The sequence below is a fragment of the Larus michahellis genome, chromosome 4 (genome assembly GCF_964199755.1).
Source record: "Larus michahellis chromosome 4, bLarMic1.1, whole genome shotgun sequence".
NCBI lineage: Eukaryota > Metazoa > Chordata > Aves > Charadriiformes > Laridae > Larus > Larus michahellis.
In genome coordinates this window covers 7150311-7176212 of record NC_133899.1, presented here as the reverse complement: position 1 = coordinate 7176212, position 25902 = coordinate 7150311, and the positions used below count along the sequence as shown (strand labels likewise).

Sequence of the window (25902 nt, the reverse complement as noted above, 5' to 3'; positions counted from 1 at the left end):
GCTGATGGTTATAGGTCTACAGAAAGTACTTTTGTTAAGTAGAAAACTGGAAACTGAAAGACTATTTATTTTTTCCCACCCACCTTTTTTCGAGATATAAAACCTACAAGGATTTGCTAGACAGAAATGGAGAGCAAGTGGTTTTTTTTAGAAAGCAATAGTTGGAAATAAATTACCATTTTATTATTGTAGTAACTGTAGCTCTACTAATGTTCAAAGGGCCCCTTTTTTTACTTACCACTATATAGTTACTCAGTAAATTGGAGAAGCTTATAGTATAATTAAATGTAAATTGAAACAAGTGGCCACTGTAAATAACAGATTGGAAGAGAAGCTCTGAAAGTAACTGCATAGACCATGCATATGCTTAGCTGGTTTGATCTAAGGCTTTAGGGGTTTGCGTCCTTGGGCTTTTTTTCGACTTCTTTTTTTTTTCTTTTTACCGCTCTCTTTTGTGATTTTACTCCCTTTTTCTCCTTCTGTCTCTTTTTCTCTCTCTCCTTGAAAGTTGGCTCAAGAACAGTTTGACTAAGTTGTTTCTTTTGCTTTAAATTAATGCTAGTCATTCCGAACCTGATTTGTTACTACTTACATACACAATTCAAATAAAATACATTTATTGTAAGTTTCGAGCTTACACTGAGTATGTTATCTAGTGTCACCCCCAGGTGATTTTGTGAGTGTACAATGGCATATAAAATTAGAAGCAGAGTGCCATTATCACACACTTGTGATAGTCTTACACAGAACCAAATATTTTTGTTGGCAGGTAACAGAGCAGAAAGAATATCATGTGTTAAAGTAGCAAGAGCTTAACAGATGTTTCAGTGAACTGAATTTTCAAATCCTTTTACATTAAGAAATGGCTAGGGTTTGTAGAAGTTCTGAGACTATTGGGTTACATTTCCTGTTGCAGTGCAAAGCCAGCCATTGTGCTAGAGTTTTAGCAGATGTGTTACCCACTTTTAATGGTTGGGAATAAAACATTGGTTCTTTTGCTGAGATATAAATTACAATTAGAAGAGCTCAACCTGTCACCTTTAAACAGCCAGTTAGCTGCAGTAAGACCATTCTGCCTTTAATTTTAGCCAGTTAGCTGCAGTAAGACCACTCTGCCTTTAAGTTTTCACTGCGTAAGAGACTGATACTTGAACCGCTCTTTGATTTCTCTCTCCTCCTCCAAAGACAGTAGCTTTTCAGAACTGTATTTTGTATTCAAAGTGTTTGCTATTGAGAATTATGAGGAATATTTTTAAGGGCCCCAAAGTCCTTCTGCATGTCTTAATTTTAAATAAAACAATGAATTCTTGTCATTCTGATATTATCCTGGGGGTGTTTTGGGCAGTTAGCATGTGTTGCAATGTTCATATGGGCAGGAGGAAACCCCTCTGCCTACAGCTGCTTCACTGGGTTTACTTTTGCCATATGTTGGAAGTGTCTACGTTTAAATTTCATGTGATGATTTGCACTCACACCTAACGTAAACTCAGAAATGCTATTCTGGCAAGAAATGAATCTGCATCTATAGGAATGACTTGCTTCTACCAAATGATCACATCTGTTTGCTTTTGACAGAAGCCCGAAAGAGGCCCTGCAGTCTCATCCTATCTTCTCTTTCTCCCCTGTTCTTTGCTGAAGAAGCTGGAATAACCCTTAGAGCTGGGGATAGTATTCCTTCCCTAAGTAAACATTTTTTGCTGTCCAGAGATCTGTGTGGGCTGTGTTGAGTTGATGTTGGCTTCCATTACTGAATTCACAGTTCATGCCAAATTCTACCCTCAGCTGTGCATGTTCAACTCCAAGAGCAGTCATGGGGAGGGTGGGTATCTGCATGTTTCAAAGTAGAATTTGGCCTCTATTTCCTCCCTAAGACATTCCTGAAAATGCACTGGGGTTTCTTGAAAAGCAACAAGCAGTTCTTTTTGAGAAGAGCCTGGCAGTTTAGATTTGATCAAAATGGCAGTTTCTTTTCTCAAATTGAGTTTTGGGCAGGAAGTGAAAGAGGAAGGGAAGGTGAAAAGGAACTAACTATCTACTGCATATTAGCAGTTGTTGCAGAGAGTGTATAAATTACATATGCAATTCTCCTGTTTCATGGATTAATGCCTAAAGTGTAAACGTTAAGTTATGCTAAGCAACAGCTCTTTTTTTTTAATACACAGGGTTGTGGACTTTACCTCTAGTAACATGGAAGGATAGTTATTTTGTTGAACCCTGACAGCATACGCTTCCTTGGAGAATAATGTTATTTAAAATTCACTGAATTGGGTAAAAGGAAAGAATGCTTTCCTTTTAGAAGAATATTTTGATTGCTTGTAATAGGATGGTAGAAAAATGCCTCCAAAGTTGTCATTAATCATTTTGGAAGGATGATGCAAAAATTCTACGCACTTAGAATTTGTGTGTCCTATCTAGTAATAAAACGTAATATAAGCTAGTTTATTATCAAACTTACATTTAACTGATACATATTTTAACTTCCTGCTAAAATAAATGTAGCATGAAATATGAGGGCAAATTAAGTCCGTCCCCCATAATCCACACCACAGGAATGGAAAGTCCTTATGAAAACCTATCCATGTGCCAAACAGAACAGCTCAGGGCCGCAGCGTGTAGAGCGGTGCTCGGGGGGAGCAGCAGCCATGGAAATTGCTATGTCCAACACACCTCCACAGCTGTTTGTGGAGCAGCTCTGTTATGTCCTGTAGTTTTGTGGAGGAAGTAGGGAATTTCTTCCTCTCCCCCTAGATCCTTGCAGAATTTCAGAATGCCCTGCCAAATATGTGGGCTGCAAGGCAGGGAAACATTTGGTCTATAATGTTTTATATTACATGTAATTAAATTAGAATTTGAAATTAAAAAGCATATTTCCCTATTTTTTAGCCTCAAAAAGCCTTCTTGGAATAGAAAGCTATATATACACCTTGTGGAATGTCTGCATACGGGTCTGAATTGCCCACAAATGCTGATCTTCTGTGCAACCTCACATCCAGCCCTAGTTGATACCTTATTGTCTCCTGCCTGAAATCTGAAGAAGATTGGCCTCATAGGTACTTAAAAGCACTGAACAGAATATCTCTTTTGAAACTTGCAGAAAGTCAGTTTTGCATTCAGTTATTTTCATTTCTTGTTTCAGATTGTTAGACTGTCTAGAAACAGACCTCCTTATTGAGTAATGGGGGGATGTCAGATTTGTGGGTGTAAGCTGCATTACAAATAAAATAATGGGTGCTTAACAAAAAGTTTTAAAAGTAAATCCTTTTTAGTTTTGCACTCTGGTAGGATGCATCCATAATTTCTTTCTTGTCCAAAAGTCCCAGATATTCCTTCACTCTACTTTTTTTCCTGTGTTCTTTTGCTGTCCTCCAAAGAAGATTTCAAGTTCCTGTTTTTTCCTTATTCTTATTCCTTCTCTTTTACTCACCATCGCTTGCAGAGCTAAACTGCAGCTGAAGTGCCATGGTGTCTCTGAGGTGTTATGGAGCATTGATCTGCTCAGAATGTATTTGAGAAACCATAAGGAAGGAAATTTCTGTTGTATTATGAGTGTTGAGGTGCTTAGGTGGCAGGCAAGATGTTGCAGGCTGACAGAAACAGCTGAACAGGGGATATTTAGCCTTTTTTTTTGTCCCTTTACCTTTGGTTTTTTATGTCATTACTGTGCTGATTAGGAATTTGCCTCATCCTTGTGGTAGTGTTCTTGAGATCTTTCTTATACTGAAACATCATCATTTGTTTTAGTTGCTGAAAAAATTGATTATCTACTGCAATAACTGAAAACAAGTAAGGTATCGATTTTCCATGGGCAAAGATGACTAAAATTTAAAACTGAGTTTGAAGAGACTGTAAAAAAAGATGTTTTTTTAGGTGCTTAGGTAGTGAAATTCAGTACTTTCAAAATGCTTGAAATTCTGAGCTTCTGAGGGTTTTTTGATTTTTGTGTTTGCATTTATTTTGCATATTGCTGTAGAGGTATTCTTTTTTTTCTATGCCAGGTGTTAGGAAGAGATGTGGAAGTAGGATGAAAATTTAAAGTTTGTGGAAAAAAATGTGTTCTCCTTATGGGAGCCTGTATTTTCACAGTGCTCTGTGAAAAATTATTTTCATGTTTCTATTCTGTTTTGTCAGGGAATAAAATAGCTAATAGCAGCACTAGATAATATTCTGGCTTTATGTGTACAACCTCTTGGGCTCCCTTCCTTTTCCTGACTGATTAGAAATATGTTCTCTGTCAAAAGTGGGTGTATGCTACTTTGACACATAGATATAATGTTAAAACTCTGGTTATGGACAGGTTCGTGACGCTCTGAGTTGTGGCCACACACACAAAAAAATTTCTTGTGTAGTTTACATAGATCTGTTAATTTTTGATAAGTATTGCTAAGAAAACAGCAAAACATCATATAGCTTTGTTAAAAATAATAGATTGGGAAAGAGAATGTAACGGAAAATGCACAGTGACGAACTTTTCTGAATGTATTACATCCTTGAGTTGTATAAACCAAAAAGTAAATGTGTGTGTGTGTGTTCATATTCTTTTGCTATCCTTAGCTAGCGACAGTAACATTTGCTGGGAATAATCTACATTAAAATTTAGTGATTTCCTGTATAAACAGGCAAGTGAACTTATATGTCTTGAAGATCTTTTTAAAAACTTCAACTAATTGCCTTCACTTTTTTAGTGCATTTATTCGGTGCTAATGCAAACACGTGGCTGTTAACTTAGGAAAATGGCAGCTATAGTCTAAACCAGTTTTATAATACGTGCCGGCCTAGGTCTTCTTAATGTATCTCTGAACTAAAGTTGTAATTCTCATCTTTGCTACTGGTCTTCCTTCGTCCACTTTTAAACAGTCTTCAGATTATGCTGGTATGTTCTTATAGTAATAATTTTAAGAAGGTCTGGTAAACAAAAGGGATTTTCGTAGAAATAATTCTGTACTTTTTGCCTAATAAGAGTTTAATCTTTGATGCCTTTCTAGCCTAGCTAGCAGTGAAAACTGCTGGCTGAAATTACGGTGCACAGCTGAAAACCAAATACAAGTGTGCCCCAAAGTCCACTATTGCCTTTTGCTTTGTTGCAGAGCCCTCCGGGTGCCCGTCCTTGCGCCCAGAGCCGTCCAGTTACAGTTACTGCAGATGAGGCGACTCAACCCTGCCTGCGACCCCACAGTTTCTCATTCATGTGCCTGAGCAAGGTCACTTAGGCAGTTTGTTGTAAATAACACAGTAGGATCCAGACCTCCTTAGTTACCAGCTCGCACATAAATCACAAGATTGTTCATTTTCTTTAATAACAAGAGAGTAATAGAGATAACATTTTTATAAATGAGATAACTATAATCAAAAGCAGAGTCAATGTGCTGTAGTTCATTTATAATGATCCAATGATCTGTTGCCAGCATTCTAGAAAGATAGTCTCAAATATTCACCATGATAAAACTGGAGTTTTTAGCTAGCAGTGAGTTTCTAATAATTTTTTTTATAAAAAAGTAGTCCCTAAAAACTCTTTTTAATTAATGATATTTAACTTTTTGGACAGACATAGCTACTATGCTGTACAGCTAGCAAGTAAATTAAGCACAGCCAAACACAAGTTATACAAGGCGCTTCAACTGAACCAGATATTTTCATCTATTGAAATTATGGTGCTATGGGTTATATGAAATGCAAAAAACAAATCCCATGTGGGTTAAGATGTAAGATGGCAAATCTGGGTTCCACTTCAAACTGTTGCCATCTGCCAAATTTCAGAAGCTGTGAGACCTTAATGATAGGGGTGGGGGTCTTCATGAACGAATGGCTGTAAGAAGTAATTGTGCTTCATTAGTGTTCTTTTCACACTCTCAATTTTTCTTATCTTAAATCGAGTTTCTTACTGAGTTTAGAATCCAAGAACTGAATCATGTTTGGCTATGATTTTTTTAAAAATGTAAATCTTCTGTTTATTCCCTGAATGAGCAGGAATCAAATTGAAACTCCTCCTGTATCACTAAACTTTGAACTGAGGCCTTCTTGTCTATGTCACTTGATGTGGCAATTAAGCAGTAGTCCATCTTTTATTTCCTCATAATTCTTTCTTCCTTGTCTTCTATATGCACATACGTACCTGCTGATACTAGGCCTTTTAGTTAGCTCTTTAGGAAACAGAGCTGCTGATCCACGCATCCAAAGTTCAGCAAAAGCAATGTTTCTGGACAAAGTTTAGTTTTTGTTTCTTGTACCGCTAGAAGTTAAAATCCCATGCCCAAATTTAAAATGGTGAATGGTAAAAATAACAAAATTACATAATTGAACATTGTTAGCCTGTGTCATTTCATGAGCATAACTCACAGAGCAGTATAAATTTTTGTGGATTCTAGAACGTTGTTTATCTTTCCTTACATTTTTTTTAAGTTGCTATTTATGAATGGACAGATGTTCAGGAAACCCCAAGCTTTTATTGGCCGTACTTAGAATAGATGAAATACCAAATTGTTTAGAAAAGAATGCAGTGTAGATCCTATTTTATGGAACTACCATTTAAATACTATTTCTTAATTGGGGAATGCAGTGCTTAGTTACATTAAAGTTTTCCTAGAACTCCTTGGATATCTGAGATGCTTTATCATAACATGGTCTTTTCATTTCTCTCTGTATCATCTTTGAAGAGGTGCCATACCACTTTAAACAGTTCACCAATCAGTTTCATATGATGGATTCTCTTTAATCATTTACATTCAGAGAAAGTCAAATATTCCTTAGGACGCCAAAGTAATCTAACAGAATGTATAGTGTTTGTGCAGCTGGATATCTTATTTATTTGAAGTTCTCAGGGAAATCTCTTCTGACTTCACAAAAAAAGATGGAAGAGTAAACAGTAAGAGTGTCCAAGTAATCTGAGCTAGAAAGTCCCTTCTTATAGAGCAAAGTCATTAAAAAAGTATATTTGCAAGGTCCAAAAATAATACAGTATATCAAATGCAGACTAATACATAATGTTTTTTCAGTATTCTCACTATTTTTACATATATATGTGTGTGTGTATGTACCTACCTATCTATCTATATAAAAACGAAAAATATACTTGGCTTTTTAATATATTTAATATTCCTGGATACATGAACACAATAGGAGTCTGTTTTCCTGAAAAAGTGATTCATCTGTTTGTTTTTTGCATGTGACATGTCATTCATCATCATGCTGGCATTCCCTGGACATGATAACTGCGTAACTGAATTAACATTCCTAAAAACTTCCTTCCAGGAAAGCTATTGAAAATGTACATGTATGTGTAGAAAATTCATATTTCTAGGCTTTTGGGAGGTATCCTGCTGTGATAGTAATAGTGTTTCTAGTTCTTGTTGGTTCTTTATTCCAAAATTTACTGTATATGTAGGTATCTTTTTTTTCTCCTGAGGAAAATGTGAGGGAACTTACAGGGTTGGGTTTATTGGTTTTGGGGTTTTTTCTTTGGTGTTACGGATATGTGTGGTAATTTTCTTTTTTTCTAAAGGCAAGACTCAAACTGCAGGATGTTCCTTGGCCAGCTTGGGGCATTGGCTGGTTTCCCACGTAGAGGGAAACAGGTCTGTGGTTGATGAAACTGTCTTAGGGAGCGTGTTTAGTTTTTCCACTGGATATTCACTTGTAGTTTGTAGTTCAGTAGCTTCCATTGTATATCACTCTCGGAGAGTTATTGGGAAAGCTAGGTAGGTGCAGTTCAAATCCTGAACTTCTTTCTACTGTAGTTGTAATTTTTTTACTGTTCCTGTGCCATCTTTCTAGGTATAAGTCTATGTGTTTCTAAAGAAAGGGAAGAAAGAAGGAATATAAGTTCCAGAAAAATTAATGAAACCAAAAAGTTGTCCTTAATTTTATGTAGGTTTACTGCCAGTATCAGTGTGAGATGATGTGCCTTTCTGCCTCTCCTCTTCTTAACCTACTGTCTTAGTCCTTTGGTCTGTGGTTTCTCACCTTCTCAAAAAAGGAAGAAAACCCAAATGTGCGACTGTGTGTTAAATACCTTGAAGGTAATGTCTTGAAGAGTTGTTTTAAATGTTTATAGGATTCAAGAATTATATTTAAGAATAGAGGAGGAAAATTTGGCAAAGAACGAACTTGCTTGGAACCAGTTGCCAGTTGAACTATTAAACGGTTCCATGTTTTGTTATGTGTTATATGGCCTGAGTTTGTATGATTTACTTCTGATAAAGTGGCAGAATGTACTCGTTCTCTTCTGGGGGCAAAGTGAACATAATACTGAATTTATCGTGCTTAGTTCAGTGTAAAAATGCAAAGCAAATGATGCAGTGCTTGTTAGTTTTGCAATAATCTGTACAAGGATTTGTAATCAGAGAATTTCTGAATTTCCTTAGCTTTTAAAGTTTCCTTTGAGACTTGGAATGCTTAAGTCATTTGGATTTCCCAGTCTCTCTATTTTGCTGTTTCTAGGAAGTTATTAGAATAGTAGCATCAATCCTTTTTTGGTAAGAAGGATGACAGTAAATATAAATATCATAGTCAAATTCCATCCATTATTTTAGTGACAACATGTTTTTGCAGTTATTAAATATCACTATGGATATAGCACAGTCTTCTGTGCACACCAAAAAAAATCTGTAGAATACAAGACATAGAGATATAGAGACATAGAGAGATTGTTTGTCTTAAAAAACAAGATCTACTTGTCCCAAATATGCGGGATTGATTTTGCTAGTGCTGTGGATTTCTATCTCTTATAGCAGAAACTTACTGTGAGCTTATTTTTAATGTTTGATCACACCATTGCTAGTTTCTTTTGTTTCTTATAGATGACTGTGTATATACAGATGGCTGGTGAGACACCTAACTGGTTATGAAAGTATTTACTCAAGTGTTGAGTACCAAACTTTATATAAAGGAACAGATTTGGGAATTCTTGTGCTGAACTGGCACATTGTTACTGACTTCTGTTTGAATGCTATACCCACCATTATGTAAAAAACATTGAAGAGCATTTCAAGTTTACAAGCTAGAGCATAAGAATACTTGAAAATAGAAGGATTAAAGTTTTCACTTAAATTCAACACTCTTGAATTTAGTTACATTTCTTAGGGTTACCTTGTCTGTCACTGTAATCTAGTAATGAATGTAATTAGGGTTTTTTCATTTCGCTAGAAAATTGGAAACACTATTTCTTTCCACTGAACAGTATTACTATTAAAATGTTGTCCTGAAATGTCAAACTTACATTATGATGAATTCTCCCAGTACAAGAAAACTAATTTAGCACTTCAGAAAAAACAACCGTCTTGGCAATTTTTTATGATAATGACTTTGTAACCAGTGTCATTTAGAATCAGATTGTCTCCTCATGTCGCATAGTTCATCCCATCCCAAATAGTGCTGTTGTTCTAACGCTGTTAATTATGGAGCAGAGGAGCAATCTGCAGAGGGATACTGGGTGTCCCAGTGCTCCCTGCCCCAGTACTGAAGAGACGGCTTTCCATGGCAGAGCAGTGCTGTGCCTGTGGAGGAAAGGCACTTCTCCATTGCAGTTCCCCTAGGCAAAGCCCCCGGATATCAGCGTGCTCGAGCAGGTAGGCAAGGTCTAGGAGTGGTTGGGTATCTGAAAAGTCCTTCCATATTTCCTCTTGTGGACTGGGCACACATGTTACAATTCTGCTACTAAACTGATAGCATAGATGTAAAAATTTTTTTCTCCGTAATTAATGACAGTAAAATAAAGGTTTTCTGGGAAACGCATTTATTGTGTTTTTTTGTCAAGATACGAGTAAACTGGAAATGAGTTAACTAGTTCTGCCAAGAAACAAGGTATTAACCTGAGCTGACTTGTCTTAGAGCTACACTCATTCCATTTGCTGAACTCGTGTGTATAAAGTGAGCTTCTCTCTCAGCTTTTGCACCAAAAGCGGTGACTTTGTGAGGAAAAATATGGGTTGACTTCTTCCATTCCTTTGATGAGAAATGTATGTGAATTTCCAGCCTTTAAAGGAATTATATCAGAAAGTATCAACAAAGTTCCACTTGTGATATAGTATTTTTTGTCTCCTTTTGGATTTAAGTTTCTAAAGGAAATGTTTTAATATAAAATGTCTTTTTATCAAAACAATATCTGACCTTATTTTTGGTGACAAGATGAAATTATTGCATTACATGTGTGCTTATTCAATAGACAGTATCGTGGCATTTTAAATGGCCTTCAGCTAAGGCCAATTATGCTCTTCAGAACGCAATCCAGACCACTGCTTGTCTTGAAAAATCAAATACTGTGCATGTATACTCAAGGCCTGCAAAGCTGAACACACAGCTCAATGCTTTTTCTGCTGTTAGGAAGGGACAGAAGACTCATCAGAAAACTTTGTCACTGTCCACAGCAAAGATTCCTGTAAATGCACTCTAATTGCTAATCTGTTCCCCTAAAATAATGTTTATAATTGGTAATGAAATGTGGCTGGGCCAAATTATGTGGCCGTTCCTGTTCACTATTATAATCAGAAAAAAACTTAGGTCTCCTGTTTCTGTTCCCTGTTCCCTTCTGCTGGCAGATAAATCCATTAATTACATTCTAGTGCTCACAAGAAAGGGTTTTCCAGGCCTGAAATAGAGACTGAGAGACCTGGAATGAAGTTAGTTTATTTCTTTTAAACGTTATGTCTACAGAAATATTTGTAGTCTGTTGTCCCTCTCTGTTTTGGGAGATTTTTGTGAATTCTTCCCAAGCATATATTTTAAACTACTTTGAATTACTTCCTAACTGCATAAGTGTCAGCACTGAATGTCAAGAGTAAACAAATGAAAGCTTGTTCCATATTCTTCATTTGTTGTCAGTCACTGTTGGTTTGTCATTTCCATAAAGTTTATTTGTTACGGTAAATGCTGTCAGTGTTACAACCATGCTTTTTCAAACTTCTCTGAATTGATCTGTTGTGGTGAGGCAAATGAATTACCAATTTTCTTTGTTATCCACTAAGATAAATTTATGTTTGAGACTTTCTAGTGGCCTGGGTGTTTTTTGTGTTGTAAAATGAGACTTGGTTGATAACTGCTGTATCAGAAGATGGAGGTGATATAGTCTTCCTGCGGAGACAGTCTGTAAAGCTACTGCAGAATATTAATATCTGGACTTTCCAAGGCTGATAGTGGAGGTCTCTTAAACTGATTTGAACTCTGTGCCGATTCTCATGCTTTTGACCGTATTCCTGTTACCTTGTCTATGGTTTCTGTCCGAGACTGTTATTTTGCTGTATGTTAACTGATACCAATGGAAAATGGCAAAGTCAGTGCTATCAATAGTGTGCCCCCTTCCCACTTTACCAGGTAACAGTTGGCTAAAGGCTCTTTTATCTACTATGTTATATTAATTCAAGTACAAATAAAACAATTGTCTAGCCTTTTCCTTGTCTTTCAGAATACTAGATGAGGTATTTTAAAACCTTTTATAGGTATTTAAACTAAAACCTTTATGCAAATCTGTAGGTAATTTTCACAGCCATGACATGGCCAAAGACAACACATGCTGTCGATGAACAAAATATGTGCTTAGATAATATTTTTGCCTTGTCAATCTGGAAAGTAGTGGCAACAGATCATCCACACGTAGGTGAATTTTGCTGTTCAAAATCTTACAGATGGTGCTGAACATTGATGACTTTTCCCCTGCCGCCTACGTTTGTATTTTTTTCAGCACCTTCTCAGACCTCAAGCTCAGAGCAGAGTCATGTTCTCCTTTTAGGAAGGCTTTAACTTGGATTCATTTGTTATTGCAGTTTGCGGCATAGCCTCCAACAGACATATGACTGTGAAAAAATAATTGGGTATGGAAAATTCCTTCTGCAATCTCTATGAAGGGACTGTTACAGTGACCTAATATCATTTCCTGCACAGTACATGCCTTACCTTCCACATCAAACCCTGCTTGAGCTAAAGAAAAACTGGCAGAGAAGCAATGAAGTTTAATTTAAAATTTCAAATTAGTATCTACAGCATGTTGGATAATATTCCATTTGAATATGGTTTTCAAAAGGTAAAAATAAAATTAAAAAAAAAAGCTAAGAAAAATGTTTCACCATAGCCATTTTAAATATTTGTAACTATATAGTGTGGCCGAGATAATAAAAAAAAAATATTGAGGAGTAAATCACAGAGCATCTACAAAAAAAAAAAAATCACACCTACAAAAAGAGCAAAATTTGAAGATGGTTGCTTGTTATTTTTTTTTCAGATGACTGTTTATGGTCAAAATCCAAATTCTCAGGCAACATGTGCATAAATGCCCACACAGAAGGAAAAAATATTCTGCTTGTGTTCACTGTGCAAAGAGTTAAAATGTTCACAGTTTCTGTTTGGTTAAAAAATACTTTTACTTGAGATGATCAAATGTAATAGAAGTGAAGAATTTGCTGTTTCTTCCTAGTTTTCAGATGATGACGATTTTTCCTAAACTTATATTGTTGGGATGTTCTTTTTCAATAGAAAAAGAGTATTTTGAATGTTTTCAGAGAAAAATGTTTTCTTTTTCCTTCCTGTCCTTTTTTTTCTTTATCATGTAAACAACTAGAGGCATGATTCTCAAAATACCACAAACAAGCCCTTGGATTTCAGGCTAAGTGTAGGAACCTTCAGTCTCATAGGTTTCCAAAATTTCCCAAGTGTGGTCATGAATAGATTGACGGATGCTGTTTTCCAGTTTTCATTGCAGTGAATCGTAATGGGTGCCAATTAAATATGTTTACATATGTACTTACATTTCCTGCCATAACAACATGTGGAGCCTTTAACATGACTTACACTGACAGATATTCACTGTTGTTTAATTCTTCCTTTTATCCACACACTTTTGAATTATGAATTATACCAATCCTTAAATCTTTGTTTGTTTAAGAGAAGGTTCTTTTTTTTTTTTTCCTCTTGGCACACCATATATGCACTAGCAAGTGCGAGCAGTTTCAGCTGCATTTAAGGAAATATTGTTGTAAGGCTTTTATGTGCTGTACTTCAATCAGCTAGTGCCAGCAGTATCCCAATAGAAAGACCCTCAACAGACCATTTTCAGCATTTTGCTGCAATTAAACTCCTCTGGTTTTAGCCCTCAGGCAATTTAGTACCTTTTTACATATGCACATTATGAACTTTTGACCAGGGCCTGGTAGTCATATATTAGATAGCAGCTTTTGAAAGCAGACTTAACAAGTTCCTCAGAGTATTACAGTCGGAGTCAGTCGTGGAAAAGGTAATTTAACCAACTTGCAGTGAGGCCATTCAGAATCTTACTGATGATCCTAAATATGCCTTTTTTTCTCTTGTTTCCTCTGGAAGCTGGTAGCAAGAGCTCTCAAAGAATGTGATTGATCTTTTATTCAGTAGCTAACGAGGGCTGTGATTCTATTAGTGCTCTACAAGGCAAGGGAACAGTGATTTAATGAAGTGTCTAGTGAGCTGGTCATAGATTTATCCTGTTGTCTCTAATTTGCAGTGCCGTTGTGAGTGTAAAAGAAACTGCACTCACACTGCCATTAGGCAGGTATTTCCTTAGTAAATTGTTGTAAGGTCAGGTGTAGTTATCTTAGAAAAGGCAATGCCTTACCTCCTCAATGTCTCAAGATGACAGCCGCTGTGCTGAGCGCTCACTGAAGCGGAAACGTGAAGATCAGAGGTCCGTCTCCAAGTCCCCCTTAGCTGATGCAGGAGCAGATGAACTGCCAAGTAGGACTAATAGAGTCATAATTGGCGATTAGAACTGGAAAGGTGCAATAACATCTTAATACAAACTGGCGTATATTATAGTTAGTGTCAGTTGTTGTAAAGTTACATGGTAGTCTGAACCAGTTACACTTCCTTTTTTCATTTTCAAAAAATGAGGCAATGCATCCTAATAGTCACAGTACAACAAAAATATCAGAACATCAAAACTTGAGTTGCTTTAAAGTGACATTAATGTCTTCAGTACATTTACTTCGGCATGTAACCTGTCAGTCTTACTCAGAAATGATGCAGTAAAATTTGCCATAGAACTATAGATAAAATAGTCTCATAAATATGCTTTGATTTTCACTTAATTAGCACTAAATAGTGGATTTTATTTCTGTCTACTGAAGGCCACCGAGTTTTTATTTTGTTTGTCTTTGTTAACATGAGATGTTATGTTGATGATGCCTATGGTGTTGCAAGTCTGTTTTGCGCCGTTACGTTTTTCACAAACCTCAGAGTCCCAGTTAGCCAAAAGCAACCATTTTCAGGAAGAAGTTCTGTTTGCATGAATTGCTTGATAATTTGAGAAGGAAGTTATGGTATACATTGTCAGGAAGTTGTGTTACCTATTTCAATCAAAAAGTAACACTGCAAAATAAGGAAGCAAATCTCATATGTGTGGTTCTTTCCTAGATGAACAGTAAATAAAAGAATCATCTTGAGATTTCTATGGCATTTCCAGCTGGAGAATTCCCATGTGCAAAAGTGGTCAAAGCTGACAATTAGAAGGGAGGCAATCAGAGACGAGATTGTGGGAGCATTAGTCCAGATTTGTTTATGTGTAAGTCACAAGCCTAACTGGGATCTCAGCCTCATGGTCCAGGCTCTGTGCATATAGGTCGATACAAGTTTCTGATGCAAAATGCATCAAATCTGTCTTAAGGGAAACTGCTAAAATCTATGCAGCAGATGAAAGTTTGATCCTGTCAAACAGCAATAGCAAGAAGACAGTATCATGATAACTTGTATCCTCATATAGTTATAGCACATGCATCACCAAATAGTTGTCATGTGCTCAGATGGATGATTTTGTTTTTGCAAAATAAAAATATTTTCAGTTGGATGAGCCCTTGAACCCCTGTGAACTTGACACCCTGTGGGATGTCATCTGGGACCTCTGTTAAATATACCAACGCAATTAGTCTAGAAAAAGAGATATTGGGCTTTTAAATGAACAGCAAGAGGATTTAAAACAGTAAGCCAAACTTTCTAATTTCCTAATATTGACACTTGTGTCCCTCACAATCTTATTATAGTATTATTCTCTGCTGATCTACCATTTCATCAAAAAGTCTACAATGGAACTAAAAATCTAAGCCTTTTAGCCCATAGATCATTGCACTTGGTAAATGGCTTATTGTAGATTAGATAATGTGGTTCATAGCACATCCAAATCAATAAAAGGCTAGTCTTGAACGTAGCAAAGTGCTCTCAGTCTGATTATTAAGTATATCTGCCATGAGCAAAGTGAAAATTTTAGTCTTTTTGCTTAACTTGATGTAAGAAAAAGACATTTCTCAAATTTCTACATGGCTATTTTCTTTCTTAGAGAAGATCTGTCCCATAGAATTTAGTTTTATTTGAATAAAAATGAAATAAATTCTATGAAAAATTATAAAATTCTTATATCGGCAAAATTCAGAGCCCAACGGTTTGGTGTTCCTATTCGTATCCCACTGTAGAAATCAACAATTAAGATCTCACCTTTGTCAGATATTCAGTGGTCTCTGTGAAATAAATACTTCTAGACCTGTTCGCTTACGAAAATCATCAGCAAAAATTGGCAACTTCAGCAGCAAATGGAGGTGGAGAATGCTTTCATTTGGGAGAACTGTGAAAGAAATATTTTGAAGATAGAATGGATGATAAGCTACCAAAAATGCAGTGACATTTTAATCTAGGTCAGTAAAGGCCCAGGATTCACCTTTAGTCCTACAAACACTACATGTTTAAGTTAAAAGCCAATCTGTGAAGTAAGAGAAACTAAGGCAATAATTTGTTATCAGGTTTCTAGGTTAACTGTGCATAGCAGAGGAAGGGGAAGGTGGCTTCTCTGGGAGATACAGCTTTCAGCTGTCCCTCACATCTGGAAAGGTATCTGTGGAAGCACACAACAGGAGCAGTGCTGTCGTAGAGAAATGGCTGTGCGGCACGTTACTGTGTCTGCTCAGCCCAGCTGCCACTCTACTGGCTGTCTTATGTTTTCTCTCATTTTGAAATTCTCTGACATGGGTAAAGAGTGAATTGGCAGGCTGCCACAGTGATCTCAGTCTGAAAGGGAGGATATGGTTCTCCTTTTTGTCTTACCCTGTGGATGATCCCATGTTCCTGAAGGTATGCAAATACCAGAGGGATATGGTTATTTATGCAGAAGAAATTCAGCAGGCTTATACGTGCGTCAAGGGTGAACAGGGACGGAGGGAGTTTTTACGCCTCCTAGCTGGGGTTATACTAGATACCTGGAAGAAACTGGTGGCATAATGGGAACTAATGGCTGCCTTTGCATTTCTGCACGCTTTCATTCATTGCAATTTTGTGTTTTCCTCTTTACATCCACAGCCCATGCTGCTAAGGAAAGGACCAACAGAAGTTAAAAAATGTTAAACTGCCAAGCTGCTGAACCTGGTCAAGAGCTTGTCACAATTCACAGCTTTGCTAAAAACGGTTTTTAAGAGCTATATTAAAAATCTAGCAAATAACTTGGAATTTCTTGCAAACAATAAAGTCAGATTAACCTTAATTGGCTGTAGAGAGATGCTCTTAACTGACCATTCTTTGACCATGTTATTGACCGGTATGTGTTTGCCCATGTTGTTAATAATTTATCCTTTGAAAAATCTATGTGCATTATAGTCTTTGATCTTCTCACAAATTTCAAACCTGAAGATGCTATTTTCTTTTTCCTTTTTCATTTTTTCTTTCTTTTTAAAGAAATTTTAAAAGAGAACAGAATGAAAAATAATTTTAAAACTTTTTTGTGTTTATTTTGGTGGGAAAACATCCATATGACACCCATCCTCGGTAATGGGAAGCGTACAATAATACAGTAAGAATATATATGAATAAAAAAATCAAGGCAAACCTACTGTACTTTGCAGATGAAAAATATTTGAAAACAAGACTTAATGCATCTAGTAGATTAAAACAGAAATTAAAGACTTTAGAGTAAGAAGAGATCAAAGGCTGTCTTCTCATTGTTCTTTTTATTGTTTATTGACTTCAAAAGGACTTTTTAGTTTAAGCTGACTTTAATGTCTCTTGAATGCTCTTTTGTAAAGTGACTCTGAAAACTCACGGATAATGTCTTCATTAAGTGGGGAAAATCTTGGTAAAAATATAACTGTAACTTTGCTTTCATTATAATAGAAAGAGATAACATTTTGCTTAATTAAGGTCTGTTTTCCCTCTGTTCTGAATTTTACGACCATTTTTTTCGTTGAAATTAGTGCTGATAAAAGCTTGAAGTAGACATTGCTAAACTGAAACTCTTAGTTTTCCAGAGAAGTACGGTAATGTGAGTTCTCTGTCTATGTTTGTTAATCAGTTAATCAGGATGTTGTCTTGTGTGTACTAGCTATTTTAGGAAACAAAAGAAAAAATCAAAACCCAAAAGCATATTCAAGTTGTATTAATTCTAAAATAAAGCCTACGCTTTTTGCATTGCTGGGAATGTTAATTTAGAGACTTTCTGCTCTCATTCTGTTCCCAAATGTCTGTGCTTTTCTCACCGATCCCTGATGACTGGAAGTCTTTGGATTATGTTAATACCTATATTAATAATGACAGTAAAGATCATAAATGTGCGGAGGTAAATTGTTAGATTAGGAAAGCTATGCTGAATAATTAAGATGAGGTTCTTGGCACAGATTTCTCTGGGGGTTAGTATGTACTTTCCCCAATATTTTGAGGTTTAAAAGCAAACTTGAGGACTAGGACTACCTTGACCTTCCCCATCCCAATAGTGCATCTTTTGCACGTGGTTCTGCGAGACTCAGTTCATGTTACTTTTAAATGGAAAGGGAATTTTCCTTGGTATCATGAAGTGCATTCCATCTTTTCTCAGAAGCTGTATATATGGCAAGCTAAATGATTCCCGGCAGTAGAAATATATTCTATAATACAGATGAGCTAATTGCCTTCTTTAGGTTAACTTCTTGCCAGCATTGGTTGAGATACATTCTCATTTTTGGTTGGCTCCTCACTTTTCTCTAATTATGGTATAATATAATCTTAGTTCTAGCAATTTCTGTTGTGGGTTTATAGTGGACATCAATTGTTTGTTACTCTGGGGGTAGTAGATAATAGGTGTGGTGGTAATTTATGATGCACGCCCTTCCCATTCTGTGTATTCCTGCACATGTGCGGGATGTGCAAATATTGGGCAATCTGTTTGGCTCTTACGGAAGATCAAAAGATTCTGTCTTGCAGTCTGCAGAAGTTGTTTGCAAGACCGTTTTAGGTATTTAAAAAACTCAACAACTCTTTTTAATGTGATAGATGAGTTTCCAGTTTTTTCAACAGAAATGTGTATTGCATGTTTTCTGTAACTGCTTAACCTTGCTTCAGCTTTAAAGGAGATTGTCTGTCTTCAAAAGGAAAAGCAACGCTACAATTGTTTCCCCTTGCTTTCATTCATGGCTAGGGACAGAACAGCAAAGCTACTCTAGGCTAGATTTATTTTTACTGTCTTTCAACTATGATACACATACTAGGAATCTTGTGTCCAATACAAAATTGAGGCACTGAAAAGGATGTCTTCTTTAATATTGGATCACTCAAAAGGGCGTCCTTTGTATTAATTTTGAGACTGATGCTAACGTTACTTATTTCTGGGTTGGTTTCTAGTTTTCGTTTATTTCATTTTAGTGTGGGCAATTACATTTTGGATTCGGAGATTCAGTATACAACAGTTCGATTTTGTAGACTATCGTACTAGTTTTCATATTCACGGATGCAAAAAAAATTTTGCAGTATAAATATTTTGCAGTATAAATATTAAATAACAAATGGTTAAGTATTTTTACAAGTGTAATCTTTGTGGGTGGTTTAGAGGCTCAATTACCTACTGAAATGGAGGAAATAAATGTCCTTGAGGATTTGCATTTGGATCATATGACATTGTGGGTCTCAGCTCGTTGTTAATAATTCTTACATCTGTGCAGCAAACAACAGCAACTGAGTCTGTGCCGCCTTTGAAAATGTAATACAGTATTACTTCTGGTACCCTTGTAGAAACATTTAAGTTCTTTTATAGAGGATGACAGAAAAGTAAGCCAGGACAAAGAAAGTAACAAATTAGGTGATAAAATTGATATAATGTGTAATCCCACTTACTAGATTGAGTAGTTAATGTGAAGACTATTGAAATTTTCGTGTTTATTATATATTAGGCTGATGCTGTTTGGGTTGTATTGCACATTTGCACTACAGGTATTTAAGGGGCGAAGATTCCACAAACCATAAAGAAGCCAAGATTACAAGGAGAGAGAAAACAACAAAGAAGAAAAAAGATGAAAGAATAATGTGGCCAAATTCCAAGCTTTTTATTGTAATTATTTTTGCCTTTATGTTGTATTAGGAAATAACATGGGGTGGTCCTACAGTGTGGGAAATGTGGTTGCTCTGCATTTTGTAGGTTTGAATCTACTTGCGATAGAAAACAACAGGCACCCAGGATACAGAGAGCTTAATCCCCTGAAATTAGATAACCTACTTCTGTGCTCAGTGTTTTTGAGCAAAAGGTGCCAAACTTTATTCCTTTTTCAGTGCTACGAATCTTGACGTGCCTGAGAGCAGAGTTTGGCTCGAGGGTTTGTGTGCATATTTGAATGCTTCAGTTATATATTAACCAAGCCAAACCTGGTTTCCTGCCTCGTCCTACAGGAAGGCCACTAGAGTAGTAATGTTAAAGAGGAATTAAAAGCAGAATGCAAGCATCTTCCTAAGAAGGGGAGATCAGCAAAATTAGAACATTTCAAGAATTATTTAATGGTTATTTATGTCAGATAATAAATACCTCATAGCAATGATTCCCAGACTTCTTTATGGATATAATGCCTCTGATTATGAGCCTCAGTTCTATGATTTGTTTTACAGTAGTCGTACAAGCCCATTCTGGAAACCACTGCAATAGATAAAATACTATATTTAACACATTCAGCGTTTGGCTGAGAAGTATTTGAAAAAGAGATATTACTTTTCATCTCTTTTCATGTATTCCCTTTTCCAAAACCACTTGAGCTGTCTTGGTATGAGATCGATCTCCTTGTTACCTACTACATGTAGCAACAGGGGACCTGAGGGGACCTCTTAAAAGGAGAAGGGTCAGCAAATCACAGAGAGTTCAAGCAGTGTAGCTTTCTTTCGGGTCTGAAGCAAGACGCAGAGTATGCTGATAAAGTCCTGTTCATAGCTGGGCTGTGCTCAGCCTCTCAAGTTGCAAAACAATATGTTCATGAAAGCTGGCAGTGCTGGCTTGTTGGTTTCTTAGGCAAACTCTTTCCTAAAATGAACAGTGCTGTCATCAAGGGAACACTGAAGACATGTCTGTAGGAGAACAGCTGTATTTTTGTTTGCCTGGTTTGGACACCATGTAGCACTTCCACATACTCTTTTTGCTCAGTTGATTCCCTCTTCCTACAGCATTCTCTTCCAAATGACATAGTTGTTGTACACAAATAAAGTACTAAATTGTTAGAAGCCACCTACCTTTTCCCTAACTTACAGCCAAAAAATTCACGTCACCTCAGACTTTTCCTTACATTCACTACTTACAGTAAATGTCCTTTCTGTTTAATTTTTGGAGTTCAAATGGTATTTGTGTACCTTTTTTTGAAGATAGAAGTTAACATCATGGTAGAGAGGGTTTGCAAGATGATAACATCTTTCTTTTCGGAAAGAGATGGTATCCAGCCGCTACTCAGCTGCTACTGCTATGCCATCGGAGTGTGCTGCTGAGCCAAAGCTGGCTTTCTGCTCCTGGTACTGCAGCTTCTCAATTTTATGGTGTAACTACTATAAATCCTACGTAAGGAAGTGTGCTAAAATTTTCCCTAGTCATGTGTGCCATGCATGACTGTGCACATAGCTGCTTTCACAACAGGTTCTCCCTGGGGATATACATTTTAATGCTGTGTCCATTTACATCGCAGTTGTATTAATTACATTTAATGTAGTTTTGAGCTAAGGTAGCACAGCCTTATTTCAGAGAACAGAGAGCATGTGTGTTGTAATGAGGCTTGAGTACAATTGATCTATGACTTGGATATAAGGGATTCTTAAGGGAGTTTGCTGATTTATGTTGAAGATGGATGTCTGCAGCCATTAGGAAACACCAGTTTTTATTACCTATCAATCTCATGGAAAACCTATGGCAGCAAAATCTCCTGTAATAGTTATCTAATCTGTTAAATTAGAGATTAATGAGATGAAAACGTTACAGAGGAGGAAAATACACTTTTAAGAGCAGACAGTATCAGAAACACAATGCAGACTATTCGAAAGCATGTACAACAGCAGTCTGAAGACAACAAAAGGATAAATCAGTACACACAATTGTTGTCTTAATCCATTTTTTGCTTTCATTATGCTTATGGGTTTTAGATTGTGAAAACCTATGTGGATATATGGGCTAGTAAATTACTAGAGCAATGGAGCACATAAAACTAATTCCAAAATAGAAAAAAAAAAAATAGAACACACAATTTAGACTATCACACACTCGTTTTTAGAATGGTCTTAGAATTTAATACAGTTGAAGTTTAATTTTGCTTAACTGCATCTTTATTTTCAGATTTGTAGAGTTCAAAAGCAGATACTTATTCAAATACATTACTAAGACCAAAAATTAGAAGAAAAACCTTGTACATTATATGTAGCTATGATGGTTATTTGTGACAGCTGTGTTTGGAAACGATGCAACTTTATACGGGGAAAAAACCCCAGTATCTTAAATATTTTGAAAGGGAAAAAAATGGGGACAATATGTTCTCTATCAGTTCATTTCTAAGCATCTAATTTTCAGTGTGTTTGGTGTGCTTATTTTTCCTTACAGCTGAATATCCTATGTAGCAGGATATAAACCAGAAGGAATTTTCAAAAAAGCAAGTTGCATTTATCTATACATAAAAAAGAAAATAGTATTGAGGTGACCGTGTGTGTCAGTACAGCACTTTATTTCCACACCACCTGCTGCAATTAAAAATGAAATCACCAAGCAGCAAGTACAGTAACTTCATCAACCAGCTGATACTATAATTAATAACTATAGAGTCTCTATTATTGTGTACTTCCAAGGCATCAAGTGGAAAGCTGTCGTAGTGCTTTAAATAATGAAAAAGTTTCAGGCCTTGATAAATGGCTCAGTTGGATGCAGTTTAGAAAGTTGAGAGCATATGCTTCTGTCATTAGAAACTAAGGACCCTCGTTACCCTTGCTATAACTCTTCAGATTCATCTGAAACTCTTTGATCCCCTCCTGTACTTACACTGTGTTTAAAATGCAAAAGTGTAGAAAAATATGGTGTGCATGAGAAATTCAGTTAGTAGGAAGAAAGATTAAAATAAAGCTACTGTTCATTAACGTCTTTGTTCCAAACCTATCGAAAAAGATAGCATTAGTCTGTATCCACGTTTCTTTTGAAATGAGAGTAAGCAAACATTTTTCTTTGATTCCTTTGAGATTTTTCTTTTAAGAAACAATTGAAATCCAATAAAGAAATGTGCTTCAGAGAATGCTTGTGAAGATATTTAACTGACTTAATGGAGAAATGACAGCAAGAGTATTTGTTCTTGCAGTCTGTACTTCAACTCCATGGTATTCTGCAATGATGGATGCAGGATGGGTGTAAAGTACTGATGCAGAAATTTTGGGTATTATTGGTGAGGCAGGTTTAAATAATATAAACTTTTAACAGGCAAGCTATTGGTAAATTCACTTCCTGAACACTATAGTTTTGTTGTTAAATACCATCAATTTAACTGAAAACTATTAGTTACTTTTCAGCTACTAGTTATTTTTCTTCTTACCCTGAAACTTTCATATAATGTATTTGCCTCTGAGGATATTTCATAGCTGAAATGCTTTGCTTGGCAGAGCATGTTACAGATAGAGAAAATTTTTTCTAATCCCTGACTCTCCCGGTTGTCATTTTGCTTTGTTTCATGTAGAGAAGCTACATGCCAGAACCATTTCTCACACCTTTTATAAAGGAATTATGTTTCTTCTAAAGTATTGAATTAGGATAACGAAACATGTATGTGAATACATATCTGAAGGTATAACCAGCAACAGAAATAAAGATTTCTTCCTCCCTATCATATGAACATGTGAGATAATATAATAAGTGAGTGCTATTTTTCCCTCTGTATTTCATTGTTTAGAATCTATTATTTAGAATCTACATTTCATGAGCATCCAAAACCGCCAAAGCACTGTGCCTGGGCATTATGTGCAAGCATATAGCGGAAAAGTATTATAGTCCAAGAATTTCTCAGTGGCTAAAATGTATGTTCAACAGCCTGGAGCTAAATTAAGTAGGGAAATGGAAAGACCTATGAGCAGATGGAAACAGAGGTGAAAATTCTGCTTGTGCAAGGAAGGACTCTTGTGTTTATCCTCTGTTGTGTGGAGACTGTCGTGCTGCAATAACAACAGCAGCAGCAGCCTGGGCTGTGAGTGAATCCCTTGGATTCTTCCTATTTGATAGCTCCCACTGCTTTGGTTTTTTGGTTGAGCAAAAAGGACAGTTGAGTGACCGCTTTATAATGTTCACCTCAGAATATTTACAAACTCCGTGCAATTGGTTAGACAGATGCAAATTAAATGCTGATGCAATGGGTCCATCTCCATTCATTTCAAAGGTGTACTTGCTTGCATGAGATGTGAATTTGTGATAAGTGCTGAATATTAACTAGGATATTTGGACTTTAATATAATGATCTTATATCACCACAGCATCTTGGCAAATTAGATTAAACCTGAAGGACACAGGACCTGATCCATCTGTAAATTCATGATGTGTGAAAGTTGCACTTCAGACAAGTGTTAGGCTAATTGCTTTCTTAGCTGGTGACTTTAATAAGTTATAAACAGAAATATTTATCTCAGTGTGCTAAGTGGCTGGTAGGCTGAGAAGAAAGATAGCAAAGACATTCATAGATGTAGGTTTTTGCATATATTCAAAATATTGTCAGGTTGTGCTATTAGATGCCTGGGTTCTTCACATATTTCAGGACTTTTATACCCTTCCTAGTAATTAAATTAATTATTTATCCATTGTACGCAGTCTCGAATTACTGTATGATTAGCTCGGGCACTTAAAAGTGTAAGAACACTTGAAAGCAAAATCCAAGCATAGATATTCCATAGCACGTCTTACAATCTAAATATTGCTCTTAGTCTAATCGAAGCAGCAAGAGCAGTCACAGCAGTTGATGGACTATTTTTCAAATTGATTTCAAAAATGTATTTAAGGGGATGATCTTCTACTCTAGATTACCTATTGATTTTTAATATGAAAAGCTCATTATATAAGCAGTAACTGCATATAAAAACCTAGCAAACCTTTGCATAAATCCTTTAATTGAATTTCCAGAGCCTGTGGTTCTACTTTTTTTTTTAATTAAATCTATTTCTTTTTTTAAGTGTTACTGTGTAATTTGCATGCTGTGAAGTGGCCCTGTCCCAGATAAAGTGCCATTGATCCTTATTAAACCTCACCTCTGGGCTTGCTCAAAACTAACTGGAAAAATTAAAGTGTTCATGCTGCAATGCACTTATTGCTTGTGTGATAGGATTATGGAAAAAAAGAATAACATTAATTTCCAAGAGAGAATTTATAATGCAAGATTTTATTTTTTTTTCAATTTGATAATTAATAGCAAAATCATATCCTAAATATAAATTGTATTTCAGTCTGCAAACTGCAGTAGTAATTAGGAAAGATAATGTATACCTGGTATAAAACCATGATGTTATATATGGACACTCCTTTGGTATATTAATTTTTTTAAGTGTTCAAAACGATTATGGATTCAGCCCAACAGCTTAAACAGAGATTTGAGAGAAAAAAAAATAAATCTGGAACTTATGCAGTACCTTATATTAATAGCTATTTCCATTTTATTTCTTGAGTTTAAAATGTGAAAAACGAGTCTGCAAATATTCATGCTAACAATTTTTACATTAGAATTATCATGGGAAAGAAAAGTATATAAGTTGCAATACTATTTTCTATTTTTTTAAACATAACTAACATTTTTTTATTTGAAAAGCAATAAAATCTCCTAAAGAAATATTCATAATCAATAAGAATACAAAGTATGGAATACATTAACAGAGTTATAAAAATGTTTGCAATATGACTCAAAATGAAAAACACAACAAGTTATGTATGGTTTAAAGTGTAATCAATTTTGAGGTTGCATATGAGGATATAAATGATAAACACGAGTAGTAGCATTTTTAGTAAAGGCTGTTGCAAAAAAATACTGTATTTATGATTATTCCATTCTTTTTATAGATCATTAATGTAGAAAACAAACTCAGTGGATCCATCTTCTTAGACAGTTTAAAATTCCATTAAATTATATTTTTAAATGGAAATTTTGAGCTTATTTTATATGCTGCTTTCTACAAACACATGTTGTACTGAAAGTGAATTTAAACCAGGTTTCCAGCAGAAGCCGATACCATAGAAGTTATACTCAGGAATGTTCCAGATTAGGAGGGGATGTTCATGGGTTTTTTCCACTTTCAGCAGAGAGAACCGCTAAATCTGTTCTGTTTAAGGAAGTGGTGAATTCCATGTTGTATTGCCTGTGATATATTATCTATAGCCAGGTTAGAATTGTCTATTGTAGCACAACCTCCTTCCACAATGAAAGTATTTGTTTCAGAATGTTTCATCCACAGAGTAATTAGTGCAACTGGATTTTTGCACTTTGCTTAGTTAATACAGAACTAGTTTAAATACAAATTTCTTACTGATCTGAATCTAACCAAATTGTGTTTAACTGTATTAGCTGCTTAAATGTATTATGTATTTTTTTAAAGTTCCTGTACTACTTTTATGTAAGCAATACTTATTTCAAAATCAGCCCATCGGTTTTATGTCATATTCCCGCTGAGATTATAATAACAACAACAACATGAAATAAGTTGTGTTTTTTC

The 25902-nt window shown here is 35.8% G+C and overlaps 1 protein-coding gene across 5 annotated transcripts in view; it reads left to right on the top strand.

Annotated features, from left to right (window-relative positions):
* WWOX (WW domain containing oxidoreductase) overlaps window positions 1–25902 on the top strand; it is a 531298-nt gene that overhangs the window by 138497 nt on the left and 366899 nt on the right. Inside the window, exon 9 of one of the 5 annotated variants that reach the window (XM_074582863.1) lies at window positions 16291–21601. The exons of the other annotated variants lie outside the window; for them this stretch is intronic. Within the exon in view, the coding sequence (XP_074438964.1) occupies window positions 16291–16335 (45 nt within the window). The 3' untranslated portion in view covers window positions 16336–21601. Of the gene's footprint in view, window positions 1–16290; window positions 21602–25902 lie in introns of those variants that run through there. 5 annotated transcript variants of the gene reach the window in all.